General features: G+C 51.0%; 9 protein-coding genes across 9 annotated transcripts; 5 read left to right on the top strand and 4 right to left on the bottom strand.

Moving 5' to 3' along the window:
* Nucleotides 1-2,318: 2,318 nt before the first annotated feature.
* BU24DRAFT_344609 (uncharacterized protein) lies at nucleotides 2,319-4,484 on the top strand (the record flags this gene model as incomplete). The annotated part of the gene is made up of 1 exon (XM_033523408.1): nucleotides 2,319-4,484. One exon carries the CDS (start codon nucleotides 2,319-2,321, stop codon nucleotides 4,482-4,484), a length of 2,166 nt encoding a protein of 721 aa, XP_033386052.1.
* A 493-nt stretch (nucleotides 4,485-4,977) lies between these two features.
* On the bottom strand, nucleotides 4,978-6,643 carry BU24DRAFT_490828 (NADP-dependent leukotriene B4 12-hydroxydehydrogenase). Its single transcript, XM_033533741.1, has 2 exons — nucleotides 5,474-6,643; nucleotides 4,978-5,394 (listed from the first exon to the last, which is right to left on the bottom strand). The coding sequence occupies exons 1-2, from the start codon at nucleotides 6,228-6,230 to the stop codon at nucleotides 5,093-5,095; spliced, it is 1,059 nt and encodes a 352-aa protein (XP_033386051.1). The 5' UTR covers nucleotides 6,231-6,643; the 3' UTR covers nucleotides 4,978-5,092.
* Nucleotides 6,644-7,803: 1,160 nt separating this feature from the next.
* Nucleotides 7,804-9,367, top strand: BU24DRAFT_367776 (Maf-domain-containing protein). Its single transcript, XM_033524353.1, has 2 exons — nucleotides 7,804-8,561; nucleotides 8,650-9,367. The coding sequence occupies exons 1-2, from the start codon at nucleotides 7,961-7,963 to the stop codon at nucleotides 8,874-8,876; spliced, it is 828 nt and encodes a 275-aa protein (XP_033386050.1). The 5' UTR covers nucleotides 7,804-7,960; the 3' UTR covers nucleotides 8,877-9,367.
* On the bottom strand, nucleotides 9,322-11,641 carry BU24DRAFT_420757 (uncharacterized protein). The gene is made up of 2 exons (XM_033527555.1): nucleotides 11,027-11,641; nucleotides 9,322-10,969 (listed from the first exon to the last, which is right to left on the bottom strand). The coding sequence occupies exons 1-2, from the start codon at nucleotides 11,363-11,365 to the stop codon at nucleotides 9,509-9,511; spliced, it is 1,800 nt and encodes a 599-aa protein (XP_033386049.1). The 5' UTR covers nucleotides 11,366-11,641; the 3' UTR covers nucleotides 9,322-9,508.
* A 649-nt stretch (nucleotides 11,642-12,290) lies between these two features.
* Nucleotides 12,291-12,990, top strand: BU24DRAFT_432353 (Scytalone dehydratase; the record flags this gene model as incomplete). Its single annotated transcript, XM_033529918.1, has 3 exons — nucleotides 12,291-12,324; nucleotides 12,400-12,455; nucleotides 12,541-12,990. 3 exons carry the CDS (start codon nucleotides 12,291-12,293, stop codon nucleotides 12,988-12,990), a joined length of 540 nt encoding a protein of 179 aa, XP_033386048.1.
* A 5,152-nt stretch (nucleotides 12,991-18,142) lies between these two features.
* Nucleotides 18,143-19,655, top strand: BU24DRAFT_407699 (putative mRNA binding post-transcriptional regulator; the record flags this gene model as incomplete). The annotated part of the gene is made up of 4 exons (XM_033525817.1): nucleotides 18,143-18,351; nucleotides 18,509-18,613; nucleotides 18,668-18,811; nucleotides 18,872-19,655. 4 exons carry the CDS (start codon nucleotides 18,143-18,145, stop codon nucleotides 19,653-19,655), a joined length of 1,242 nt encoding a protein of 413 aa, XP_033386047.1.
* Nucleotides 19,656-20,733: 1,078 nt separating this feature from the next.
* On the top strand, nucleotides 20,734-22,925 carry BU24DRAFT_156661 (uncharacterized protein). Its single transcript, XM_033521330.1, has 5 exons — nucleotides 20,734-21,010; nucleotides 21,064-21,247; nucleotides 21,296-21,339; nucleotides 21,393-21,632; nucleotides 21,683-22,925. The coding sequence occupies exons 1-5, from the start codon at nucleotides 20,914-20,916 to the stop codon at nucleotides 22,735-22,737; spliced, it is 1,620 nt and encodes a 539-aa protein (XP_033386046.1). The 5' UTR covers nucleotides 20,734-20,913; the 3' UTR covers nucleotides 22,738-22,925.
* Nucleotides 22,926-23,238: 313 nt separating this feature from the next.
* BU24DRAFT_407697 (uncharacterized protein) lies at nucleotides 23,239-23,748 on the bottom strand (the record flags this gene model as incomplete). Its single annotated transcript, XM_033525816.1, has 2 exons — nucleotides 23,239-23,500; nucleotides 23,630-23,748. 2 exons carry the CDS (start codon nucleotides 23,746-23,748, stop codon nucleotides 23,239-23,241), a joined length of 381 nt encoding a protein of 126 aa, XP_033386045.1.
* Nucleotides 23,749-24,572: 824 nt separating this feature from the next.
* BU24DRAFT_420753 (uncharacterized protein) lies at nucleotides 24,573-25,713 on the bottom strand. The gene is made up of 7 exons (XM_033527554.1): nucleotides 25,422-25,713; nucleotides 25,334-25,356; nucleotides 25,238-25,271; nucleotides 25,130-25,164; nucleotides 25,007-25,033; nucleotides 24,876-24,945; nucleotides 24,573-24,818 (listed from the first exon to the last, which is right to left on the bottom strand). The coding sequence occupies exons 1-7, from the start codon at nucleotides 25,462-25,464 to the stop codon at nucleotides 24,754-24,756; spliced, it is 297 nt and encodes a 98-aa protein (XP_033386044.1). The 5' UTR covers nucleotides 25,465-25,713; the 3' UTR covers nucleotides 24,573-24,753.
* Between the last annotated feature and the right edge of the window lie 144 nt (nucleotides 25,714-25,857).

The raw sequence follows: 25,857 nt of genomic DNA, 5'->3' as shown, positions 1-25,857 counted from the left end.
CCAGCCAGCGGCTATCGTGGCCAGTCTGTTATGGACTCTCTCTCACTTTAACTAACTACAAGTACATGTACATTCTACCTAGCAAGGAGTCCCAGGTACCTAGCTGGATGTGCAATAACGATGATAATAATAGCAATAATAATCATAGTCCAGGTACGAATCAAATCATTGACCTCATCATGATCACTTCCGACTGCGAGTACCTAGGTCATTGTATGGATTGACCAAAATTTATCCATCATTTACACCGTGGATTCTCCCATGACCTAGCCCACGTATGTATACGAATGTTCTGAGTACGTACTTTGTATAACAGCCTATCAATTCGCACAATAGCCGTAGCAACGAACAGATAGGTTGCGCCATGCACTTAATTTATGCTCGACAAAGACCATCCTTGTTAACTAGATCGAATACTTGATATTGCACCCTCCCAAGGCAAGATCTTCTGGATTCGTACGTACATACCCAGTACATGGTCTACATGCTGTCCACACGCATGAGATAAACTAGGAGAGCTCACAAGTTGGCCATGTACCCCGTACTACTCCGTACAAATGTTATTCCCATCCCACCCCAGACGCGACAAGACAAGACAAGACGACTGTATCACCTAGACCTCACCTGTGTACAACAAAGAGACCCTATACATTTCGATCCCCTCATATACCAATATTATATAGTATTGTTTTACTAAATTCGACAGTAGGATCGGTTTCCATCCAAGAGCCATAGCCAGAGGCAGAGCCATCCAGAGATGACGGGTCTATCAATGTTCTGGATGGTGGGCGCCCGGAGACTCGCGTGGCGCGCTAGTCAGGTTTCAACTCCGACACCATCACCACCACAACCTCCACCACCAATTCACCCTCAACAATCAACACACGAGAACACACACAAACACAAACACAAACACACTAACATCCAACCCTCCACCGCCCTACTCCTCGTACTACCCCACCACTCCACTACCTACTGTTGCTCCCACAGATCCTACACCTGCTAGTACCTTCTACTACTTACCATCTCTGTCTAAACAACTCTACCTAGGTAGACCTTCTTCGTTCTAATCCCTATCATCACCGACTACTCGTAGAACTATCGCACACCCTTCAACCATCGCCACCTACCTCTGTTCCTACTTACCAAGCGTGACTCTTTCAACTTCCTCCTATCCGCCTCCGTCGCCATCTCCTTCCCTTTCACCTTCGACCCGACCCTTCCTTCCGCCGCTCGAGCCAATACAATTCCACCTCATACTCACCGTAAAAGCTCCAATCGATCCGTACTATGAGCGCATAGTCCCCTCCATACATACTTGACTCTGCCGCTTCCCTTTTCTCGTCGAGAATGGTCTCCCTGCCTACACAGTGCCCAGATGTATCGTTGCCGATTAAGCAGCATACATCCAGAACAAATCCTCACTTAGGAGATTTCGCGACTTCGATACAGCCGTGTCCACATAGTCAGTCATGACAAACGGTCACCGCCCCTCTGGCCAGCAAGCGCCCTCTGGTCGAGAAATACAAAGTGCAAATAATACCTTGCACACTATTTTGGGAAACCTGGGAGGCAGGCAGAAGGCCTGGATGGTACCACCTGGTTCCCTTCCCCAGGCTACCAACATACCTGCACAACCGACACAACCTCCCAAACGCAAGCGTGGACGGCCCCGGCTGCCCTCTCGTCAAGAATCAGACCGACCCCAATTCGCAGAGTCCTCGAGCTCTGCGCCAGTCTCTGGCCATGGGGTCAACGGGAGGGTGAACACAGAACCATTACAGACACAACCATCTCGTCCAGCTCCTAGTCCCGTCGAGAAATCAAACCCTGGTATCCCTTCCGGGCAACCTTGGATACAGCCGTTCGCTACATCGGCAGGCTCCCCAAGTAATGCAAACACCCATATACTATCCCCAAATGGGTCGCCTCACACCTTGAGACAGTCCTTGCCTGAAGGGACCTCAGGCACTACTCGTCCGGGCGCATCAACGGGCCCAGTGCATCGACAAGTACAGTCGGCCGTGCGCTCACCACAAGAACACACTAGTTCACGTTCGTTTTCACGCCCTTCCTTGACTAATACACAGCAGCAATCGCATCGTCCACCCACACATCATGCGCAAGTGCCACGAGATAGTTTTCCAGCATCGCAGACTGTAGTTGCTAGCCCGTTGCTTCCGAGTGGAACACTAGATCAGCCGCCGATGGAATTGGCATTGCAATCCGCGCAACAACGTGCACCAAATCAGGACCATCCTCGAACTGAAGCTCAACCACAAAGCAACCTCATGGCTAATGCTATAGGCTCTCCCCAGATGGCTCGAGAAGCTCCCACTTATAGCAGGCCTACACGAGAGTATCTGCTAGCTGTACATGAGTTTGTGGATTTGCACCCTCCAACCCCGCAGTATCCAAGAGATAGGCCACGATTGCAGGTTCTCTGCAACGCTCTCGAGGTCAATGACTGGGATTACTTGATCATACACCAAATTTATTGCCTACTTGAAGATGCTCCGGAACAGCTGCCCCCACAGATACTGCAACATCCAGGCGTGGGGAATGCCCAAGATCTCCTGAACCATGTCTTAGACTCGAATGCGCTGCTGTCCCCCGAGCTTCGCCTGTTTTTCATCAATATGCCGCATCCTATGTCAGTGTACACTTCCCTTTGGCCGCTAGTGCTACAGCAGCACTGTGATGTGTTCATTCAATTCGCCGCGCAGGCTACAAATATCAACAACTTACATTCCATGTGCCGGCAACGCAACTTCCCGCCATTTGCAGGCGAACTGTTCCATGACGTCGGTATCGGCTCTTTCACTCTTCAGAAACTCCTGTTCACAGCCGCTTTTCGACATATCATGAAGCTTGGCCACACCCCAAGAGCACAACATCTCGAGGAACGCGCTTTGGATATTTTTCGTCAAAACTATATGGCCTTCGCTAATAGCGTCAAGGCACGGCCTGGGGATCCGTACGAACCCGCGGCTCGGGCCCAGGAACATGGACGTTGGAGCGCTCGATTTCTCCAGATGTGCAAGCACCGCGCCGTGCCCAATCCACCCTCGTCACAACAACAGCAGGGCCATATAGGATCGCAAAGAAACCAGCCCGTTCAGCCACCCACTGTTTTGGTTCCAAATTATAATGCTCTGTATAACAGCAGGCCGCAAGCTCCAATAGATAATGCACAGCACTTTGGAGCACAATCCATCAACGCAGCCCCGCCGTCACAACAAGGTCCTCATGCCACCGATCGACCCAGGCTGCCAATGTCAGTTTCCCACGATCCCGGACGGGCACTCGATATGCGTAAGCCCGGATCGCCATTGCTTCCTGCCGCACCATTCAGACTACCGCAACAGCGACAACCAGTTCCCGCTCGGTTCGCGCTTCATCAAGCACACCTGAGAAGCCCGACCCTGAAGGCACGACAAGAAGAAACAATTCTTTATCAATACGTGGACGCCTTTGCTGTGAAGCCCACACGCCTAGTAGCACTTGGCGGTAGAATTGCGGAGTGGAAAGTGTCCATTTCTGATGAGCAGATGAGGTCAATCCCAACAAATCTTTTCAACAACATCGCAGGTGCTCCCTCGGCCAGAGTAATTAGTCAAGACAGCCAATTATTCCGTCTTCGATGCATCACGTGGAATAAATCACAACCTCCCAGTGAACATGAATGGGCTACTGCCCCTACCTCTTGGTGTCCCTCTGCATACTTTACCTTCAACAATCAACCTCTGGAGATGCGGAAGAAGATACATTATGGCAAGAGCTTACCCGTAGACCTCACACCAATGATCAAGCCTGGGGAAAATGTATTGAAGATAGGAATAGTGCGGCCCAGCGGTGATGAGTCCTATCAAACTTATCTCTTGGCAATAGAAATCGTCACGACGGCAAGGCATGATACAATCGTAAATAAATGCGTGGAAGAGAATTGTCTTTCTGCGCCGCAGGTTAAAGAGGCCATTATTCAAAGATTATCTGGGAGCTCCTTGGACGACGAAGAAATCGCAATCATCCAGAACAACCTCACGATCGGCTTGCTCGACCCGTTCAGCGCGTCCAAAATGTGCGACATTCCCGCACGCGGCAGGGCGTGCCTTCACAATGAGTGTTTCGACCTAGAAACCTTCTTGAAAACGCGAGACAGGCATGGCGACTGTTCGGTGACCGACAAATGGAGGTGTCCAATCTGCACGGCCGACGCACGCCCCCAGCATCTCGTCGTCGATGCCTTCCTCCAATCCGTCTACGCAGAACTCGACAGAGATGGCTTGAAAGGGGTGCGCGAAATTGTCGTTAACCAGGATGGTGAATGGGTACCTAAAGCGGTTCCTCGAGAGGACAGCGTACAGGACCATTCGACCGCTGCCGAAGACAGGAACAGTAGCGTTGGACCGGCCCGCACTGAAGCCTCACGCCTGCCTTCGGCCGATATAGACATCATTGACATCATTGACATCAGCGACTAGTCTTATACTCGACCCCGATCGCGCGTCGGGTCAACTCTCTTATTCATTTTCTTCTTCTCTACGACAGCATGTCATTTACCTTCGACATTTTTCCTTACCGATCTCAATACCCATGTTTGACATGGCATGATTGGCGTTCCTGGATTGGGTTCATGGCGTTTGATATTATACCCCTGTTATGTATTTTTTTGGGCTTACATATCTCCTGTGGGGAAATAGCGAGAATGGTCCCTTTTCGTATACCGTGTACATAGGAATTTAGTGCACGGACGATGATATGATATCAAAATCTACGAATGTCATGGAAGCGAATTGCAGATCTACCATGTGTGATTTTCTTATATGGCTTTCCAACAAAAATCTTCGAGCATATATATGTAATTCTTCTTGTGATGTAAGTTCCACACAAATACGTACCTGGATACTACATAAAATCCAAAGGTACACTGACGACGTATATATAAAATTGTACTTGGAAGAATTTTATTGACTTCTTTATTAGTTTTATTTTATTTTACTTGTTATTCTTTACTTTCTTTTCATTTCAGCAGCAATGCTGGTCCCTCTCTTCCCGATCCCAGTCACTCCACCCGTGATATCAAAGCATCCTACTCCAGCTTCGCAATCTCCAGCACGGCCTTTCCAAAGTTCTCGCCCTTGAGCATGCCGAGGAAGCCGTCGACGCCCGCGTCGATGCCCTCGGTGATGCTCATCTTGGTCTTGAACTCGCCATCCGCGATCCACTTCTGCAGCTTCTCCTGGTGGTCCTTGGCGTAGCGGGGCCCCATGTTGTCGTCGCCGACGATGAAGCCGCGCATCGTGAGGCGCTTGGCGACGACGTGCATGAGGTTCTTGATCGGGTAGCGGTCCGCGGGGACGACGTTGTATTGAGAGATCATGCCGCATGCGACTGGGGATTCGTTAGCATGAGTTCGTTGTTGCTGTTGTGGGGAAAGGGGGAAGTTTGGCTGTTAAGGAGGACGACTTACTGATTCTTCCGTGGTTAGTGATGGCGTCGAGGGCGGCCTCGAGCTGCTCGCCGCCGACGTTCTCGTAGTAGATGTCGATGCCGTTGGGGGCGAGGCGGGCGAGCGCGTCCGCGGGCTTCTCCTTCTTGTAGTTGAAGCCGGCGTCGAACTTGAGCTCGTTGACGATGAAGTCGAGCTTCTTGTCGTCGCCGACGCTGCCGATGACCTTGAGCCCCTCGTGCTTGGCCAGCTGGCCGACGATCTGGCCGACGGCGCCGGACGCTGCGGAGATGAAGATGGTCTCGCCCTTCTTGGGCTGTCCGATGTCGTAGAAGGAGGAGTAGGCCGTCAGGCCGGGCATCCCCAGCGCGCCGAGGAAGATCTTGGGGTCCAGGTTGTACGGGTTCTCGAGCTTCCATGCCTTGTCGGTGTAGGGCTGGCTGAGGACGGAGTACTCCTCGATCGGGGTGGGCAGCGCGGAGATGATGACGTCGCCGGGCTGGAACTTGGGGGAGTTCGACTTGATGACCTTCATGATCGTGCGGTTGGTGATGGGCTTGCCGAGCTCGAAGGGCGGGCTGTACGATTTGGTCTCAGGCGCGCGCATGCGGCCTCGCTGGTATGGGTCGAAGGACGCATAGTGGTTCCTCACGGTCACTCCGCCCTCGGGAGGTGTCTGGTCGATGTCGAAGCCGCGGTCCTCGACTGTGAGATCCTGGCCTGGGACGGGCCATCCGGTGGGCACCTGCTTGAAGATGATTCCCTTGTTCTGAACCATTGTGTCGTCGTTGATATGTTTGTGAGAGCTCGAGGTGGGGTATATGATATGGCTACGTCACTTAGTGGAAGGAATGTTGCGGAAGGGTTGATGGAGGAGGATTGAGAGAAGATGTGTGGTTTTTGAAGTCAAATCAGACAGATATATTCATTCAGACGAGTCAGTCCAGGCGATTGCTTTTATAATTAGCTGTCGCTACGAGCGAGAACAGATTAGAAATATAACAAAGATTGCATCATCATAGTAGCTGTCGCAAGCTTGCTCTCGCACCCGGGCGGAGGTCGGCCAACGGAAACGGCCACGACGGCGTACGACCCTGATCGTTAGCTGACCGTAGTCGTAACTGAGACATGCCTCGGTCTGGGAAGGGCGAGTGGATTGATTAGTTGGGCCAGGGAAAAATAGAGTGTCGATTTGGAGAGCCAGACGAATGGAAATTTCTTCGTGGCTTCGATGAGGCAGTGGAGACGTGACGGCTCAATTCCTTAAAAGGGACATGGCGCCCGTTCTGGACATGCCATGCCTCGGTTGTTTGATCGATCAAAGGTTATGCATTACTAAATGCGGACTCCCAACGACAGATCTTTTTCGGAGCAGAATCTAATCGTTAAGAGAAGAATGCTCCGGTGAGCTAAGCATGTCGTGGAATTGCATATTACATTCTTAGGCAAGAGAGATGTGCAATTCCTCGAAATTGGCAGCGTGGTCGTACGCCCCCAGCTATCATGAAATACCTCATCCGAGAGCTGCATCTCGAGACTCCGAAGCGAGCTGGCATGCCTGAAACCGCTAAGCGAAGTCTGTTGTATCCTCTCGTTTACCAGTTTTGATCATGTCCGACTCAAGGATTCCTCAAAATAGTACATATCGCAGCTGCGCCGATGGCTTGATTTCGGACACCCACAATTCGAAGGTGCAATCAAGGCAAGCATTGATTTCGTCAATACGAGTCGAAAGATGCTCACTTCAGTATGAGATCCTTGGAGGTGCAGGCTGGTATTGCTACAAACATACGGTACGATCTGTGGTTGGATAAGGTATCTATCAGACGAGCAACAATAGTTGTCCCGAGTCCGTCGTACGAGGCTACGAGTCTTCAGAGACCATGTTCCTAGCACCCGTATATCTGCCACGGACGAAAGTGTAGCTCCTTTTAAAGGTCTCGAAGGGATCTTTTATCGGACGAACGAAACATTAGAATGAGGTTGAGGCTTGTTGTTTCCAAGGTCAAGCTTTGGCAAAGCTGTACTGATGTTGCTTGCCATCGCACCAACGGCGTGGTGAGCTGGTTTTGTGATGGGAAAATTACGTCCCATGCAATTGTACTTTGATTTGCATGAATACAGACAAGATTCATAGATCGTAAATGCAAGAGTATAACATTGTTCATATTTCAATCTCCAAGATCCAGGACAATCATGCTGGTGGTGAAGAAAAGGATGCTGTGCCTCTTAATAGTAAACAAGTCAATCCGCAGCTCGGGCCGTCCCTCTTCAAACGTTGTGCCCCACCAAAAAAGAAATAGGGCGGGAGGGAGAATATGACGAAAGGGCTAAACCTCACTTCTTCAATACTTACAACTAACCTACATCCTGCAATATACCCACAACCGAACCACCGCTTCAATTACCACCACCTGCAACGCACTACCTGGTCACCGCAAAGATATTCAAACGCCCGCTGTGATAACTTCCAATTGCACCCACCACGTCCCCAATCCTCCTCCCCCAATGGCATCAACAACACCAGCCGACCCTCCACCCTCCTACGAGGACGCCCAGCGCCCTCCCCCAACCCCAACAACATCCTCATCAACCGCACCCCGACCCCGCGGGCCCCCCCAACCACGCCTCCCCCTCCCCCTCAACCTCCCCGCCCTCGCCGCCCTGAAAGGCAAACGCATAATCCTCGCCTCGCAGTCCCCACGCCGCCGCCAACTCCTCGCGCAACTCGGCCTCGTAAACCTCGACGTCGTCCCCTCCAACTTCGCCGAGGACCTCCCCAAGTCGCTATCCCCACTCGAATACGTCCTCCAGACCGCGTCCGCGAAAGCACAAGACGTCTACAAGCGGGAGATCGACAACGCGGCGAAGGGGGAGCCCGCACTCATCATCGCGGCGGACACCATCATCGTGAGCCACGGGGGCATGATCCTCGAGAAGCCGCGGAGTGAGGTTGACCACGTGAATATGCTGCAGATGCTCAGGGACGAGGGCACGCACAAGGTTACGACTGCCGTGGCGGTCATGGCGCCGTTGGAGAGTGCGTTGGAGCCGGGTTACAGGATGGAGACGCATGTCGAGGAGACGGAGGTCAAGTTTGATTCTACTGGTGGGTTTGTCCCTTTTCTTTCGTCATTGTCATAATGTTAAAGGGGGTGGGTTCAGTGATACTAATGGATTGATGTGTGTGCGTGTAGTCACCGACGACCTCATCCTCGCGTACGTCCGCACCCGCGACGGCGCGGACAAGGCGGGCGGGTATGGCATCCAGACCGCGGGCAGTATACTGATCGAGAGGATCAACGGCTCCTACGACAACGTGGTCGGGCTGCCGCTGCGGAACACGCTGAAGCTCATCGAGAAGGTGATGGTGCCCGAGGACGAGGAGGACGGCTTCGACGACGACGATGAGGATTTGATCTGAGGAGGTTGAATCGAATGCCTACGCCTGAAAACGTACTGTAGAACGAAAGAAGATTCGCGGGGATTGACGACCCAAGGGAACGGGGATCGTGCCTAGAATAGCACAGTGTGGCATCGATGGGATGGGGCGAACATGGTATGGCGACGTGATATGCTTGATAAGCTGTTGTTGTCGTGTGGTTGTCATATCGCGACGCCGTACAGACAACGTTCCATTGCCGTTTACTAGGGGTAGGTCAATGTCACTCAGCGAGCGCTCTCATCGGAGCCAGGGAAGGATGGATGAACCTAACGATTGATGCACACGAACTCACTAGGGCGGCTACGTCTTCAACGTCACTGCTGCTTGCAAGATATGTACTTTTCCAAAAGAGTTGGAGTTACGAATAGGCAAAGTCCCCAGTAAAATATTAGATTCATGTAGAAGCAGTCTCGATGTAGAGCACTGCTCGCTCGCTTCGAATACTACAAAAATGATGCTCATAAGAAGGCGTTGAAGTCTATGTGTCGTGTTATCGCTCTCATCGTGTCCAGTAATTCCAAGGTCATAATTCGTTGATTCGTCTCGTTACAATTACCACTGTCCCATCCCATGTCCTCAAAGATGAAATGAATACTCCCCAGTGACCATCGTCAAAGATGTGGCAGGTACCTAGTCCACTCAGGCGTCTCATATACCTCCTTTGGGACTCGCCGAAGACTGACGAAAGCCTCGACGACCAGATACACACGAGCAATGATGAACAGCGGGACTATCACAAACCTTGCAATGAGCGAGAACACCTTAGTACGGCCGGCTCTTGATGCTGCTCTATCGATCTTCTCGACTCTTTCTTTGATCAGGAAGAATATCCACAGGAATATTCCAGATGCACCGATGGCTACAGAGCTTGTGATCCACAGGTAGCGTTCCACTTGTGTCGGGAAGAAATCGTTCCACGCTGCTATGTGGATGGCGCCGTATGCTGCGCCGGCAAAGGCCAGCACCGACTTCATGCGATCTTTGTGGATGTTCACGCCGCCGAGATAGGAGAGTCCCAAGATATTCGGCGCGTGTGTGTCAATATAGCCGATCTCTCCAACGAACGTGCCCAATGTACTTATGGTGAAGTAGTTGTTGATATAGCTGGGACGTTTCTCGCATTCATTCCATAGAGTATCAATCAGTGTGCATGCATGCTGCCATCGTCGAATCGCAATGGGCGAGAGATCACTATGATCTTTGCAATCGTCAAAACCACGTCGACAGTAACTGGCACTATGCTGAAGCCCATGATGGGGTTCTTGAAGTTGGAAGAAGACTTCATGCTCTGGCGCGGGTTTCATGGCTGTCTTTGCTATCATGTAGCTCACATGATGGTCAAATGGCGCTGGTGATGGGCTACGCGATCCGGATCCAACGCGAAAATCTCCAAGGGGTCCAATGAACTTCCTTGGATTTCTCGCGGCAGTAGATCCGACAGAGAAGTGCGTCTCATGGGCTGCTGGTCTGGCGTCGGTGGGTGAGTCGCAAGTCGAGTGCTCGATGGCGATTGTTGGTATGTCCATAGATGGCAGTGTGCTTCTTCGCTCCGATGGGATGTAAGTCATGCATCTCATCTCGGTGATTTCGTCCTCACTAGAGCCGCTGATAGGGCTACACATCCACATCAGGGACAGGTATGGGTCCATCCAGTTCTCATATGGAAGAAGTACAGGGTCTTTGACCTCGAGCGGCTTAGACCACCACAATAGGTATAACACGAGAGCACACAGGACGTGACCGATGGTGTTGATCTCGAGAAGCGTGACGGGTAGTCTCTGGTGAAGGCGAGCGATCATTTGGAGGATCATCCACCCAGCTTGTAGACACACCAGTGTCTTCGCAAGACCATCGGCCTTGCTTTTATCTCGCACTTGGGTCTCCTGGATATCAGGTAGATGTCCCAAGAAGGACAGTAACCGAACACCATCGGGCGTCAAGCTGTATCTCTCAGGGCTGCCGAAAACTGGCTCTGCTTGCACTGTGATACCGCCCATAACGGCGAAGTAACACTGTGTGATGGTCCAGCCTCGAAGCTTCGTGTCCCTATCGACCTCCGCCGACTCTTGGACCTAAATTAATCAGCTTTAAATGACCGGTTTGAGCTCGTTGCTCATATCAAAGCATACATGATGCCCCTCAGCCTTGCTGTAGTTCAGGTCTGACAGCAGTTCGCGGCGTAGCCACCTCGCAGTCAGGTACTGTGCGAATGCTGAAGAAACCACCAGCTCTGGTGCAAAGACGCCCAGAAGAATCCATCGTGTACGCCGTAGGTTGCGTTCGGTCAGAGTTGATTTCTCAGTTGGCACATTCAGATGCAGGGCTGACCAGACACAGATCGTCAATGTGAGAACACAGCTGGCTATCAGGTCCCATGTTCCCCGCACGTTCGGTGCGGAAGACCATGCCACTGTATCCAAAGCAGCACCTCTACGTACTAACAAAGCGAGGCCGATGCACAGAAACATGGAGGGTTGCGTAACGCTTCATAAGAGATTTTGATGAATGCAGAACGTCGAGAGCATGGCTGTCAGACGAGGCAGTGCCTGCACTGTATCACAAGAAGACGCATGTGGGCATTTTGGCGAAGTATCCCCAGTCGTCGATCCGAAGCCCTCACCTATTATCAGACGACGAATGTCTAGCAGAGATGACAGGCATCATTATGCGTTTAATGGCCGGGGACAATATAGCAAGCTGACTTCCAGGCAGGAGAGGCACTCAGAGGTAGGAAATGGCCCAGAATCGTTGGTAGAGGACATTGGTGTTCAAGGTATGCAATTAGGCCTGAATGCAACAGGGGCCTGTGGGTTCGGTCTTGTCCCCACTTCCGGCTCGTATAGAAGGAACAAAAGTGTCCATGTTAGCAATCCGGCAAATAAACAAATTGGGGAGGTGAAGTTTCACTGATTCGGAAGTAATAACGTAGAGATGGTATTCTCCTCCGACCTCCGGTAAATGATTGATGACAATAGGCTTCTATGATAGGTTGCGGATGGTCCAAGCGGCATATACGGACATCTCATGGCGGGGAAGAAGAGGAAGGGCAAGATGCTGGTACCTAGATGATGTTTTGGGTGTCGCACGAAGAAAATAAGTCGAAGAGGCGCTCGCACGCATTCGTGTGGAATTCCAGCAGTCGCAAGGTTGTTGTTTCGTTGGTCGGCCCCTTCCCGTTCACAGTCGGCTGTTTCCTGCATTCCGGAATGGAAGGTGGAGACCCGAAGCATCACATTGAGCATTTCAGAACAACATGGGGCAAGACAATGGAATATATATGTGATTGAAGGCAGTCTTTCATTCTCTTTTTGTAAAATCGAAAGGAAAACAATTAATTACGCACACAAGCTCTCTTGAACACATCCCAGAAGATAATCAGACCAAATCGCAGACATGGCCAACCAGCAGTTCAAGCCCACCTTTGATGGTACGTGATACAGAATATCAACTACTAAACCGTAGAACTTTGTTATTGGACCCACGAGCTCATTCGATTTTCCAGATGTGATGGGGTGCCAATCGGCTTGCTATGAATGGGCGGATAGCTATGATAGCAAGGTATGATGCAGCCCTATCGAGGCAATATATACAACTATTGTTTACCGAAAGAGAGGGAGCCATTGCTGATCATACTTACGAACAGGACTGGGACCGCCTCAGGAAATGCATTGCTCCAACTCTTAAGATCGATTACCGCTCATTCCTCGACAAGGAGTGGGAAGCGATGCCGGCTGAGGAATTCGTGCTCATGGCATCGGATCCATCTGTTTTGGGAAATCCGTTGCTCAAGACCCAGCACTTCATTGGCGGCACGCGATGGGAGAAGGTCTCGGAGGACGAGATGCTTGGATACCACCAACTCCGTGTGCCTCACCAGAGGTATACCGACGAGACCATGAAAAAGGTTGCCGTCAAGGGACATGCCCATAGCTTCAACCTCCACTGGTACAAGAAGATTGATGGGGTTTGGAAGTTCGCTGGACTGTGCCCGGATATCCGATGGTTCGAGTACGACTTCGACCAGGTTTTCTCAGAGGGACGCGACTCCTTCGGTGAGGCGAAGCAGGCCAGTGGTATTCCTCAATCATTATGAGGAAGAGGATGACGAATTCATGCAAATCCAACGATTGCATGGGCATGACGAGGTGGTTTTGCTTCTTTGGTCACGTGAGCGTTTTTCTTGAAGATTCCATGATGCAGGGTGAAGCGAAAGTCGATAGGCTTCAGATATTAGTGAAGACGCCTTCAGTAAGTCTAGGAGAGCGAATTCCAATTTGATCAGTGTTTCACACAAGATGCTCGTATGCAATCATGTGACTGAAAAGAGGCAAGTCACGATGAACATCAAGACAATTCTTGTTGATGCTTCTCGCCGCTTGCTCTTGCCCTCACTATTCTTCTCTAGTGCATGTGAATAATAAGCACTGGCAGAGGCAAAATTGATGGGCAAAACTTGGCGACGTTTGATTCGTAAGGTATGGATATGGTGACCTTGATTCGATGCAGAGATCTCCGTCTAGCTGATGCTATTCAGAGGCGTACCGTGGATGCAACGCAGCTATTGTTGAATAGGTAGGCCGCTACGGATATAGATCTAGCTGATGAGAGCTGGGCAGGACACGCCGGTTGAGCGCCGTCAAGTCTAGTCGGAGAGAGCCAGCCAGTCAACGTCCATGGAGGGGACTTCTATCGCGATCGAGTCGGTTCAGATATTGATGCAGGGTTAACCTCTACCGAGGGTTGAGGCTACGGATCCGACCGTTGACGGCTCACGAGTTTCCCCTAGTGTACGAAAACGGATGTATCGTAAACCTTTTCAGGAGGTTCCAGTTACAGATAGTGGGGGGGAGGAGGAGGAGGAGGAGGGACAATACAATGGAGGGGTAATCTGTTTTCTTTCATATCCAATTGAGAGACTCAGTCCTGTTCTGCACAAAATCATGGATGGTGGAAACGCAGTAGAGGGATGGTGGTGATGACAGAGAAGCTGCATGCGGCGAATGGGGTGCCGGGATTCGCGGGAGGAGGGGTTGTCTGCGCAGTCTCATGAAGAATAGTAGCATTGGATGCCCGAGACCGTTTATGGACGGCGTTTTATTGTGTTTGAGAAAGCTTTTGTAGTAATGGCGATACCATCCACCGATCCGCAGCCTAAATCCAGTAAAATGGCAAGAGAGAGATAGGATGAATATGTAGAGGACTCTGTCTACACAGAATTATACTCGTAGCAGTAATTTTGCGTTTGTCACCCGCCATTAATGACGTGGGTGTTGAATGCCGACCGGGCTGGACTGGGGGTGGATATGGGCAAGGGAAGGGGGCCAATGACGGGCAGAAACTGTAGGGACGATCTGGTGGGTGTGCAGATGCAGAGAGAGATTTCATCGATCTCGAACGTGGCAGCCTGGTCCTGTCATGTCCAGAAGCGGAGGCGAGCGTAGGACGAACCGTGAGCCGTCAAACGCGAACCGCGAACCGCAAATCGCGAACCGCGTATCACGCCATGCACTTGATGAGGTGGGGAGAAGAAGAAGAGGGGAGGGGGACGGGATGCGATGAGAGGGGAGAAGAGGGGTTACGATGTTCTATCATTGGGGGAAGGGAAATGATAATGAATGGGTCCGGAAGCTGGTGATGGTTTTGATACTCTACTCTGGCGTTCTTGATAGCTGAGGCTCCGTTCTACCGATAAGTATCGTGGAGAGAAAAGATCTGCTGGAAGAGCTTGTACCTTTGTAATTGTATTGTATTGTAATACCGCTTGCCACACGCCGTAATAACGAATCCGTACTTGAGGGTAAAATAATAACAATAGTGGGCTGGCCTGGAGTGAAGTGGATTGGCTGAGGATGAAGACCACCAATATCGGAATAAAGAATTGGTACCTTCGCACTAACGAGTGGATCGGATGGCCGTTTCGCATATCACGAAATGGGTAAGGAGTTGCTCAAGTATTATTCGACTATTTACTGGGTATTTTGTACTGTTTGGAGTATGCATGTATGTACTATATTCATTGCTATTGTCCTCCGTATCATGGACTCAAGCTGGCGTGTTCTTACACATCGATCCATCACTCTATCCATTTATCAAACAGTTCCGTCCATGATCCATCCCACCATGATGGCATAGCCTGCCCCTCCCATAGCTACTTGGGTAAGTAACTACCCCTCCTTGTCCATGTCCATCTATAATCGGCCATTATTACCCTGCCGCCTCCCTTGTCCTGTCTCGCGTATGGCATGCCCAATCCCCGACCCGCGCAATTCTGGTCCTTCGGCGTTGGATTCGTCAACCGGGGCGAAGTCTCTCGAAAGGGAAAAGGAATAAGAGAAAGGAAGGCAACAACAAGGGATCCGGCTGGAAGAGGTATCGCGAATAGGAAATCAGATACTCCCAACACCCAATCATCGCTATAGTTATCATGATTCCACCATTAATGTATGGACTTGAACAGTCCAATAGCAAGTAAAGGAAGATGAGAGAAGACGGTATGAGTAAAGAGAAAATGAACCGTTGTATTGTTCGTCCTCCTCATCACTCGTCCTTTGGGTCCTGAGTGAGCCTCCCCCCTGGTCGTGCCGTACTATGAACAAAGTGGCCACCTAGTCCTTGCTCAGTATTGTCCTCACTAGGTATTCAGTACTCACTACGGAGTCTTCTCTGATACTCTTTCGGTGGTTTGATTCAGCAGCCAGGTGACCGGTAGCGGTAATGGTAGGACAGCAGGAGAGTAGCGGATTCGCCGGCAAGCTGGCAAAGCTGGCAAAAGCTAAGAGAGCTAAGAGAGCTAACCATCTAGTCGTTAGTTAATAAGTTAATTACTTTGTTAGCACGTTTGATAGTCGCTCGCCTTCGTCTTGACCTACTCCGTACTGTGTTACTGTACAATACGCCCGCCAGTTTCTTCACGTTTCTTTACCCATTTTTCTGTTCGGCTGCTCTCAAGAAACAGGCCGGGGGGTTCATTTGCTGGCTCATCCCCCGCCTTTGCTGCTCTTCTACCTCTTCACCTTTTACCTTTTGCTCTACTCCATTACTACTCGTATATCTCTCTCTCTCTCTGCCTTTGCTTTTGCCTTTGCACTTTGCCTTGCGCTTCCTGCCTTGCACTTTGCTTTGCGCCCTGCGTTACCTTACCTTATCCATCTTACTCGTACCTCTTTACAAGCTTTACTTTACCTCGTACCCTAGACCATTACCTCGTACCCTTAACAAAGTACCTGGAATAGTTACAGCCTAACCCGCCTAACTACCCTAGGAATTCTAGGAACCCTAGGAACCCTACACTACACTACACTACCACTACCACTACCACTACCACTACCACTACCACTACCTACAATACCCATTATCCTATCCATTACCCATTACCCACTAACTGACTACCAACCCAACTCTACGCCCTATTCAACCTAACCTGAGCTACCAGTTTTGCTTTACCAGCTCACTCACACACGCACGCACACCCACCTGCACTCGTCCTCGCGCACTACTTACTTACCCTTTCGCCTACCTTGCCTTACCCTACCCTACCCTGCTCTGCCCTACCCTACCTAACTCTCATTCTTCCTCTTCTACCCACCTCATTGCCTCTTCTTCTTCTCTTCTTCTTCTTCCCTTCCCTTCCCCTTCTCTACCCCCATCATCATCAACAATCCCTTTTCGTCTCGGAGTTGATCGCTGTTTCTCCTTTGCGTTGCGGGTGTTCTCCTTTCTGGCTTCGGGACTTCGTCTGTGTCTGTGTCTCTTCTCTCTCGGGAGTCTGCTGGCCCTCTTCGGTACGTATACACACTTTCTCTCATTTCATCTCTGCAAATCACGTCCGCCATTTTCGCACCTTCCAATCCCCTCCCCCTCACAATTTTCCCTCCCACCGCCTTGGCATCAGTATCGCAGCTGTTGCGCCCACCACCTTCGGCCATCGTCATCGTCATCACCATCATCATCCCTACTGCTCCCAAGCCCCTCCCTCTCGTCCTCGACCCCTCGATATCTCTGGCGACTGCACTCGCTTCCGCATCGCAAAAAACATCCGGTCTGTCTCGAGATGGGTGTCGGAAAAGTTACGTTCGCGCGCCGTTGCGGGTTGTGCGTATTGGCCGGTACCCATCCCCACCTACTACCACCACTACCACCACCATCACCACATTTACCGGCTGGCGCAATTGCCTTCTACTGCGACTGAAGACATCTCTAAACTCGCCCGCGACTACCCACCACGAGCGCCTGCGGCATGTCGTCGCGTCTGCGCGGCAGCCCAAGGATCGTAGACGGGCATGCCAGCTGACCTCAGCGCTTGCTGTTCAAACGCGAAAGCTCCCGTGCAGAGCTCACCACCCTCATATGGCAGCATGCCAGGGACTCTCGAGATGGCAACTCCGCTCTCCACGGCGCATGGCCTTTGGCACCAGACTCCCTTCCGCATCCCGTCACTCGTCGAGCGCAGTCGCATACAACCTCTCCCGCCGTTTCCCCTCTATTCTACTCTACCTATTTCCTTTCCCTTCCTCTTCTCTTCTTCTTCTCCTCTCGTCGTACACTCGTGAGCGAACAGAAGAAAAGCAGGCCTACCTTTACATCATTACATTTCACATTTTAGCATTTCACACTTCTCCACTCTCGTACTACCGCCTGTCGATGCCACGCATGTGACTCGCTGGTGCGACCAACTTTCTTAGTTACTTACCGCTCGGCACAGATTCGTGAGCAATTCGTTCCAAGGTTCTTGCGCTCTCGCTCGGCAGCCTTTCGTTCACTGTCTCGCCCCATCCGTACCGCTCCCTCTACTACGAAGCGCGCCTGGAGTTTACCTCTCAGCTTTACTGGGTCTTCTCTTTCAGCCTCTTTAGTGCCGCCTTTGCATTCGACTATAGATCCGGCCCTCCTTCACGCGTCATATCCTTCGCCCCACCAACAAATTCGGTACTGCGCCCATCATCAACTTTCCGGTCACCCTCGACGCTCACAACTTCACTCGAATATCTCGACAGTCGCGACTTCGAAAAGTAATTCTTGCCAAGGTAAGTGCAGCCCAGAACTGCGATCGCGACTTCGATGCCTGCCACGCCTTGCAGAGCAAACGCGCTGTTTCACCGACGCTAACGTTTAAAACTCCCGCGCAGCCCGACTAAAATCATCACGCTTCAATTCTTCGGCATAAATTTAGCTCAACACACTTATTTCCTTCCACCCCCGCCCTCCGAGTTACGATTCCTTTCTCGTTCTCACATTCATAAACAAACATGAGTTTCCAAAACTACGAACCCTTCCAGGGCCAACCCGGTGGCGAACAGGCCGGCGCGCCCGCAGGTGCAGGTGCTCCGGCGCAGCAGGGCGATCTTGGACAGTCCCTCGACAATGGTGCTGGCGGCTTCCCGTCTGGTAACATCGGACCCCCAGGAAGCGCTGGCATTGAACAACAGCAAGGTGGCGAGGGAAAGACTACTCTCTGGTAAGCGCATTCTGCTTCCGAATCCGATGACGGAGCTGTTGTCTGTCACTCTGTGTAACGCACGCGCAAGAGCACTCGGACAGATGGTTTCCTCATCAATATGCATTTTCTACCATATCGCTTGCACCTTTTGTTCGGATACTAATTTGGTATGCAGGATGGGCGAATTGGAGCCTTGGATCGATGAGAACTTCGTCCGCAGCATTTGGTTCAACATGGGCGAACAAGTCAATGTCAAGATGATTCGCGACAAGTTCTCTGGGTAAGCGGACGAATCACAAGACGCCTTTTTTCGGCCACCACTGACAACGAACAGCAGCAATGCCGGATACTGCTTCGTCGATTTCTCAACCCCAGCCGCAGCCGCCAAGGCTCTCAACCTCAATGGAACGCTCATTCCCAACTCAAATCGCCCCTTCAAGCTCAACTGGGCATCGGGAGGCGGCCTCGCTGATCGCAGGTTAGTAGCGCATCACCAAACCCTATGCATGGATTCCATTTGCTCACATTTCAATTGTAGCCGCGATGACCGTGGGCCCGAGTACTCCATCTTCGTCGGAGACCTTGGCCCCGAGGTCAACGAGTTTGTCCTTGTTCAACTGTTCCAGAACAAGTACAGCTCTTGCAAGTCTGCCAAGATCATGACCGACCCCATCAGCGGCATCTCCCGCGGTTACGGCTTCGTACGCTTCGCCGACGAGGAGCAGCAGCAGAGTGCACTCCGCGAGATGCAAGGTGTGTACTGTGGTAACAGGCCCATGCGCATCTCCACTGCTACTCCCAAGAACAAGAGCGGCGGACCTGGTGGACCTGCTATGGGGGGCATGCAACCTGGCGGCCAAGGCCCAATGGGAATGTACTCCATGGGCGCTCCCCCTATGGGCTTCTACGGTGCACCGCAACCCATGAACCAATTCACCGACCCGAACAACACCACCGTCTTCGTCGGTGGGCTCTCCGGTTACGTCACCGAAGACGAGCTCCGCTCTTTCTTCCAGGGCTTCGGCGAGATCACTTATGTCAAGATTCCCCCGGGCAAGGGATGCGGTTTCGTCCAGTTCGTGCAGCGCCATGCTGCCGAGATGGCGATCAACCAGATGCAGGGCTACCCCATCGGCAACTCTCGCGTTCGTCTTTCCTGGGGCCGCAGCCAGAATAACTCTGGACCCGCTGGCACCCCTTACCGACCCACCCCACCACCACCCATCTACCCTCAGATGGGCATGCCGCCGTCTCACCCTTACGGCAATTTCGCTCCCATGAAGGTGGGTGACAACCCAGGACAGCCCGATGGCCCTTACTAAGTACTAATCAGTTGCAGTAAGCACGTTCTTTGACTTTCTTCCTTATCATTGTCACGGCTATCCAGCTTCATGATTTTCTTATCACGACTGCACCATCGATAATCATGACTTTCAATTGGTCTTCTTTCAGCACTGGGCGGTACCATAAAAGTTGCGATCTGACCTCATGCCGATCTTACCGGTTGGAATGGCATCAGAGGGAATTTGTATAACAGCTATTGCCGGTGTGCGACTGGCTTTTTCGGAGGGACTCGGTGTAGCTAGTTTTCCAGTCATGCGGTCGGATTTTGCTTTCTTTTTACGAGTGTGCAATGATTTGGCTGGCTTAATTCGACAGAAATTTCCCGATGTTTGTGTGCTTGACCGCTTGCCTTGCCTTTATCTAAGCAGCTCTATTTTGTTGTTCTCATGGTCGCCGCTGCCATTTGGTGCTGTTCGCTACTACTGCTCTCTACTCTTGCTGTCTGATTCATTTCATTCGCTGTACCATCTGAGGCAACTGTATTCCGGGTTTCGGGGGCTTTCTTGACATTCTACCGCTTGTGCTCTGGCCTGGCCATACTGACACTGACACAGTCCCTATGCGGCACACGTGCAGAGTCCACACTCGTCGTCTTTCACCTCCCCGCCTCCTATGGGTCCAGGCGTACCCGAGGGCGGCCTTACACAGGGTGGGTTGAACGGGCTCAATGATGGGGAAGGACATGGCCCAGGTGGAGGCTTCAATCAATGATCTTGCGTAGTTGATGAGGCATAGCGTGCGTCAAAGTGCGAATGATTGTGCTAGCATCGTATAACATCGCGTTTTCCTTTCAGACAGGTTCTCTGTCTCATTAGCACGGCGTCTGGTAGGAAAAAGGGATACCCAAAAGCAATTCTGACGTTGCGTACTTTGGCGCATTCAGTTCGGCGCACCCACAACATCCGCTTAGATCCTCTAATTCGATACACGATATCAAAAACTACCTATAGAATAACGCAGACCACAGCAATGATGACCGTTTTGTTGTGATCATACATGAATTTTCCAGATTACGGCGGTTCCGTATCTACCGATATCAAACGGCCAGTCGGCATGCTAGACGGGGTGTCGCCGCATCAAAACCCAAGGAAAGTGCGACGTCTCGAGGGGTTGGCTTCCTTGTCCATTATCAAAACACCTCACACCACCGCCGACCCTGTCTTTTTGATCAACTGAATGCACCTGTTGTAACTACTGCCTTCAAGCATTTGAGTTGCGTTCAATCTTGCGCCCGTCATGCGTTTCGAAGACTGGGATATCATTCTCTTTCCACAGGACTCCCATATTCCCATCCAGGAATTCAACACTGCCAGCTTCATCACCAATAGTAGCTGTATGTTGCTGATAACGTACATGGGATTCTCCAGCTAATCGAGCTTCCAACAGCAAACCACCACCTTCATATTGTGACTTGCTATATTGCGTCACTGCTCCCTTCGAGCCCGTTTCGTATCTCTTTACACTCATGGGCAAGGCAGCCCAAGCCTTCCGACATCACCGGTTCCAAGAGAAAGCGGCAACATCAGACGCTCTATGAAATCCGGGTCATTATCGATGGGATCGAAGTATCGTAGGTCAACGTCAAGCCAGATGTCTGCACAATACTGACTAAGTTTAGTCAGAGTCTTCACGAGCCTACCTCGCGATGGCCTGTGGAAATAGGTGTGTTTTTAGGTCCTTCCTGATATCATGTCCAAGACTAAGGATTTGACCAGGAGTGGGAGGCCTCCCTCTCACACCATCCATACATTCACGCCAGATCAGTCACGGCCTCCGATTTCCCTCTTTTCAATCAGACATACTCACGCAGACTTCCTGGGATCCCGCCAATGACCGCGGTCGGATCAAGGTTCTCATCTTAGAACAGCCAGTAGACGGAACCAGCAGTCTCGGCACTAGGAAACTGAGATCTGCGAATGAACTAGTCTGCTTCTCATTTCAACATGCTCCAAGGGGTGCGTAGATACATGATCGATCTTTGATTATGAAACTAAGAGCTGTACAGACGTGCTTGAGCGTGCCGGCATTGCATACCCAATACGCAATCCACTGTACTCTGCTCCCGGGAGTCCTCGTCAGGACTCCAGTGTTGTCACGACTGGCAGACCTTCGTCACAAATACCAACCTCGACTATGTGTCTGCCTTCGATTTTGCTACCCGGGCCTGATGATCATGCGAAATATGCAGCACGACATGGAGGACATCAAAGTAACTCGGTAATTGGTGATCTTCTTCTGGAGAAGGGTTTAGGACGCGTTACGCGTATACTACCACAAGGGCATATTGCAAAAGGACCTAGCGTAGGAACTTGGTCGGCGCCACGGTATAACCTTTCCACATTAACGAAACCCTTCACGGCTGCCCGGAGCCTCCCCAGCCCTATCCAGTCAATTGCTCAGCCAGATCGCATAGGAAAACGAAAGAAAGATATTTCCCAGAATCAGAACACAGGACAGAAGAAACAAGCTGTAAATGTCGCCCGGCAGCAAACCATCTCCGATTGCAACGGTTCTATACGCAGCAACAAGGATGACGTTGCCCAAGCACTAATGAGTGCACACACGCCAGAGATAATTCCGTTTGACAGTACTACCGGATATAGGCATCATGGGAACAATCCTCTTGGTTCTGGTCCGGAAGGCCAAAATGCTGTGCTACCCTCTGGTGCCGGGGAGATTGGCCAGCATAGAGACAATTCACACATGTCATCGATGTCAAAGACAACGGATGGAATTAGTGCTCTGGATGTGGATACCACTTCAGCCGTCGACGGCCACCGTAGCCCTGCCCACATTGACAGCCCCAATGGTACAGAGAGCGTCGAGACAAGATTGTTTACTGCCCTTGGAGAAGTGATGGGCCATGAACTCAACCTACTTCCAGCCAACAGGAACCGCATTGCATACGGGATTGATGATATTGAAAACCAGCCACGAGACAAACTAGGCTGTGAGAGATTCACATCACCTTCCAAGGAAGAAGAAAATAGCCCAACCTTAAAGGTCTTACAATATGGCCAGTCGAACCGTCATAGTCAAGGACCGCATCTTCGAGGTTAGACGATATGGGAGGTCGCTGAGAGAATACGAGGGAAGTCTCCTTCCACAGTCAATTAGACAGATGCATAACATGGAGGACAGGCCTTGCTGCATCAGCGAGCAACAGAAGTATAAAATACATGGGATTGTGGAAATCGAGTTACAAAGATTAGAGGCACGCTATTATAAATTAATTGGCTATTAGCATTAGAATCGAAGTCTGGGGCTCTGTCATTCATACTCGCGTTTGAAAAATAAAATAAACATTTGAACTAAATGATGAAATCATCATCTTGGTATTCTCTGTAACCCAAAACGCCAAACACGCTGGCTCGAATAGCATCCCGAGTCCGGCTTCGCCATCAGAAGGCATCCCATCAACGACCTCCCTTCTCTGTAGACGCAATATTTTCCCAGAGGTTCTCGAGGGGGCTCTCCATCCCACGGCCGCCCAAGCAGCGCGCAATCCGCAATCAATTTTTCAACCTCACACCAACTCCCATTCCTCTCTTCTCACTCAAATCACTTATACTGCGGCACACCTCCATGCGGCGGCGGTCCCCCTTGTCCCTGATAATGTCCCCCATAGCCCTGCTGTCCCTGCTGACCCTGCGGCGGCCCCATCGCATAACCCTGCTGCTGCTGTCCCCCTCCGCCCATTTGCGCCTGCACATCCGGCCTGTACTTGATGTCCTGGTAGAAGTTGCAAATGTGGCACCCGACGTCGCGGTACGGCTTTAGCGAGAAGGGCACGATGGGTATGAAGCAGAATGTGAACCACTCCCTACGCAACACTTTTGCGTTAGCATACGTACAACACCTCGGATTGGATTTTAGGAGAGAGGGAAAGGGAAGGAGGATGGTTTGGAGGGGAGGGGAGAGGGAGGGGAGAGGGAGGAGAGGGGGAACATACCAGCGTTTATACAAGTGGCCCGAGAAGTTTCCGCAGTTCTGGCACTGGACGGTGAGGTTCTCGTGGCCCGAGAGGCGGGAGGAGAAGGTGTGGGTTCCGCAGGTGAAGAAGAAGAACATTTTGGGTGGTTTGGTTTGTCCTCACGGAGTGTGGTGTTGGGGGATTAGTTGATTTGGGAGGATGGTGGTATGGTTTGGTTTGAGGTGTAGCGTGGGTTTATGTGTTGCGGTTGTAATTGTGGTATGAAGGTGTGTTGAAAGGGCGGTCGATGGTTACTGATGTCGTCGAGCTTGGTACGGTCGCATCGGAGCTAGAGAGGAAATTCGTGTGTATGTATGAGGACACTCGAGGTTTGCGCTAGGTACGTCCCGGATGAGGTGGCACTCGTATATTTTTCCCGCCTGGGTGTCGTGGTTTTATCGTCGTCGTCAACGACATGACATGGTTGATGCGACGCGACATGTGAGGGAGGGTTGGTCGTGCCAAGTGAAGGGTTTCGTCATGAGGACTCAGCCACACTTGGCTCGATTGGGGTGGCCCTGTGGCCAATGCAAACACTGCTGCTGCTGCTTGAACCTCGGGAGTGGGTGTGGGAGAGCCTTGGGTGCGAGATCGGGGTTGAGCATAATTTGTGGAGTTGACATTGGGTGAGATTGAGGTTTGTTCTAGATCCTGGGGTTTGGAGATGATTGCTTACTTCTTCGTCATAGGACATCACGGACATTTGGCGAACTGGTCATACCAAGTTCATTCCGCTAGGTAATCTACTATGGGACCAATTGAACTTATAATGCCTTTGGATGACTAGGCAAGATCTACTGTATCTTATTTGTTCAATTCTAGCAGAGATTACGATGAATACAGATCCTCTCGTATATTCATGCAAAAGATCCCCGCCTAGTGAATTCTGTAAGTAGTCACGGCAAGTTCATGGCATCAACTATTTAGGAGTACGTTTCTATATTTTGTTGAAGAAGTATTTGTTTGTTACAGATCGACTACGATAAACGCCCGAGACAAGGGATGCGGCTTTTCGTTGCAGTCATTGACATACGGAAGTCAGGCCCTTGAGCTTGGAAAGCACTCGGCTGTGACTCCCCCGGCTATTTCCTAGCTGTCAAGTCCTACTGAGTCTTGAACAGGAGAATAGCGCAGTGTCCAAGGTAGAAGTAGATGAAGTGCTTGGTTTCTAGAAAAAGAATTAGCTAAGAGTCCGGGAAGTCGATTTGGAAACGGGAGATCCCACCATGCGTGACGAAGCTGCCGAAATTGCGTCCGACGATGCAATGCCATGTTGCACCCTTGCGGCTGTCGAACTGTATACATGTAATTAGTAAGAGAGATATAGAGGTGGTTCAATGGCTATGCTGGCATTACCTCCTTCTTGATGTACTGGGCAATGTCCTGAAATGTAAGTTAGTCAACTGTTATAGTATCGTAGTGGGGAATGGCTCTATGGTTCAAGACCTGATAAAGCCATTCAAAACAGATTTCACTCACCTTCTCGATGCTGAACTGCTCCATGGCTTGCTGTGCTATGGAATGTGTTAGCGCTGCGAAACCTACAAATGCTACCGCGAGAGTTGAACACAACTGGGGCGTACTTACCAACTTCAATGGCCTCCTGTTGCATCTCCTCGCTCTAGAAGTGAAGAGTTAGTACACCGAGGGCTAATATCATAGGACTTTGCAAAGCGCAATTACCATATCCGCGGATTTGATTTGAGCTGCGCATCGAATTAGCCTGTATGTCACATGTTTGAGACTCAATCGTCGTGTATGCGCGCCATACCATCTTGCTTGTTAGGAAGCGTATCAGACTTCTCGCTTGCCATGGTGAGAAGAGAGAATGAGTCGAAGTGGGTGATAGCTTGTAAGTTGAGAGGATCAGACAAGTGAGTTCAACAATGGAGGTTGTTGATGGTTTGTCGTTCCAAAATATGAGCGGAGAGCGCACTTTATGAGTACCCAAGGAGACGCTGTTGTTGTTTTGACGTATTTAATCTGACTGGTGCTCCTCTTGTGCTTGACTGTCTGGCTGGCAGTTCGTCAAAGTAAGTCAATTCGTCAACACGAGTATGTACGTCTGGTCGGTCTGTCGGTTTGTCAGGGCGGGAGGCGGCTCTTGGACAATGAAGGAGGAGGTGGAACACATTGGGTCTAGCGCATTGAGGACCGTGCACAGCGGTTTTAGAAAAAATTCGGGCGACGCGCCTACATTAGTCCTG

This window comes from Aaosphaeria arxii (genome assembly GCF_010015735.1).
Source record: "Aaosphaeria arxii CBS 175.79 unplaced genomic scaffold BU24scaffold_3, whole genome shotgun sequence".
Classification (NCBI taxonomy): Eukaryota; Fungi; Ascomycota; class Dothideomycetes; order Pleosporales; genus Aaosphaeria; species Aaosphaeria arxii.
Note: the sequence above shows the minus strand (reverse complement) of the source record. Positions and strands in the feature narration are given on the sequence as shown.

Coding starts and splice junctions, on each gene's coding strand:
- BU24DRAFT_420757 (XM_033527555.1), bottom strand. CDS start 11,365: ATGTTTCTGTGCATCGGCCTCGCTTTGTTAGTACGTAGAGGTGCTGCT. Junction 10,970..11,026: donor GCAAGGCTGAGGGGCATCAT/GTATGCTTTGAT, acceptor TGATTAATTTAG/GTCCAAGAGTCGGCGGAGGT.
- BU24DRAFT_490828 (XM_033533741.1), bottom strand. CDS start 6,230: ATGGTTCAGAACAAGGGAATCATCTTCAAGCAGGTGCCCACCGGATGG. Junction 5,395..5,473: donor CACTAACCACGGAAGAATCA/GTAAGTCGTCCT, acceptor ACGAATCCCCAG/TCGCATGCGGCATGATCTCT.
- BU24DRAFT_156661 (XM_033521330.1), top strand. CDS start 20,914: ATGCGTTTCGAAGACTGGGATATCATTCTCTTTCCACAGGACTCCCAT. Junction 21,011..21,063: donor CTTCATCACCAATAGTAGCT/GTATGTTGCTGA, acceptor AGCTTCCAACAG/CAAACCACCACCTTCATATT. Junction 21,633..21,682: donor ATTTCAACATGCTCCAAGGG/GTGCGTAGATAC, acceptor AGAGCTGTACAG/ACGTGCTTGAGCGTGCCGGC.
- BU24DRAFT_420753 (XM_033527554.1), bottom strand. CDS start 25,464: ATGGCAAGCGAGAAGTCTGATACGCTTCCTAACAAGCAAGATG. Junction 25,272..25,333: donor AAATCAAATCCGCGGATATG/GTAATTGCGCTT, acceptor CTTCACTTCTAG/AGCGAGGAGATGCAACAGGA. Junction 24,819..24,875: donor CGGCAGCTTCGTCACGCATG/GTGGGATCTCCC, acceptor TTCTTTTTCTAG/AAACCAAGCACTTCATCTAC.
- BU24DRAFT_367776 (XM_033524353.1), top strand. CDS start 7,961: ATGGCATCAACAACACCAGCCGACCCTCCACCCTCCTACGAGGACGCC. Junction 8,562..8,649: donor GGTCAAGTTTGATTCTACTG/GTGGGTTTGTCC, acceptor GTGTGCGTGTAG/TCACCGACGACCTCATCCTC.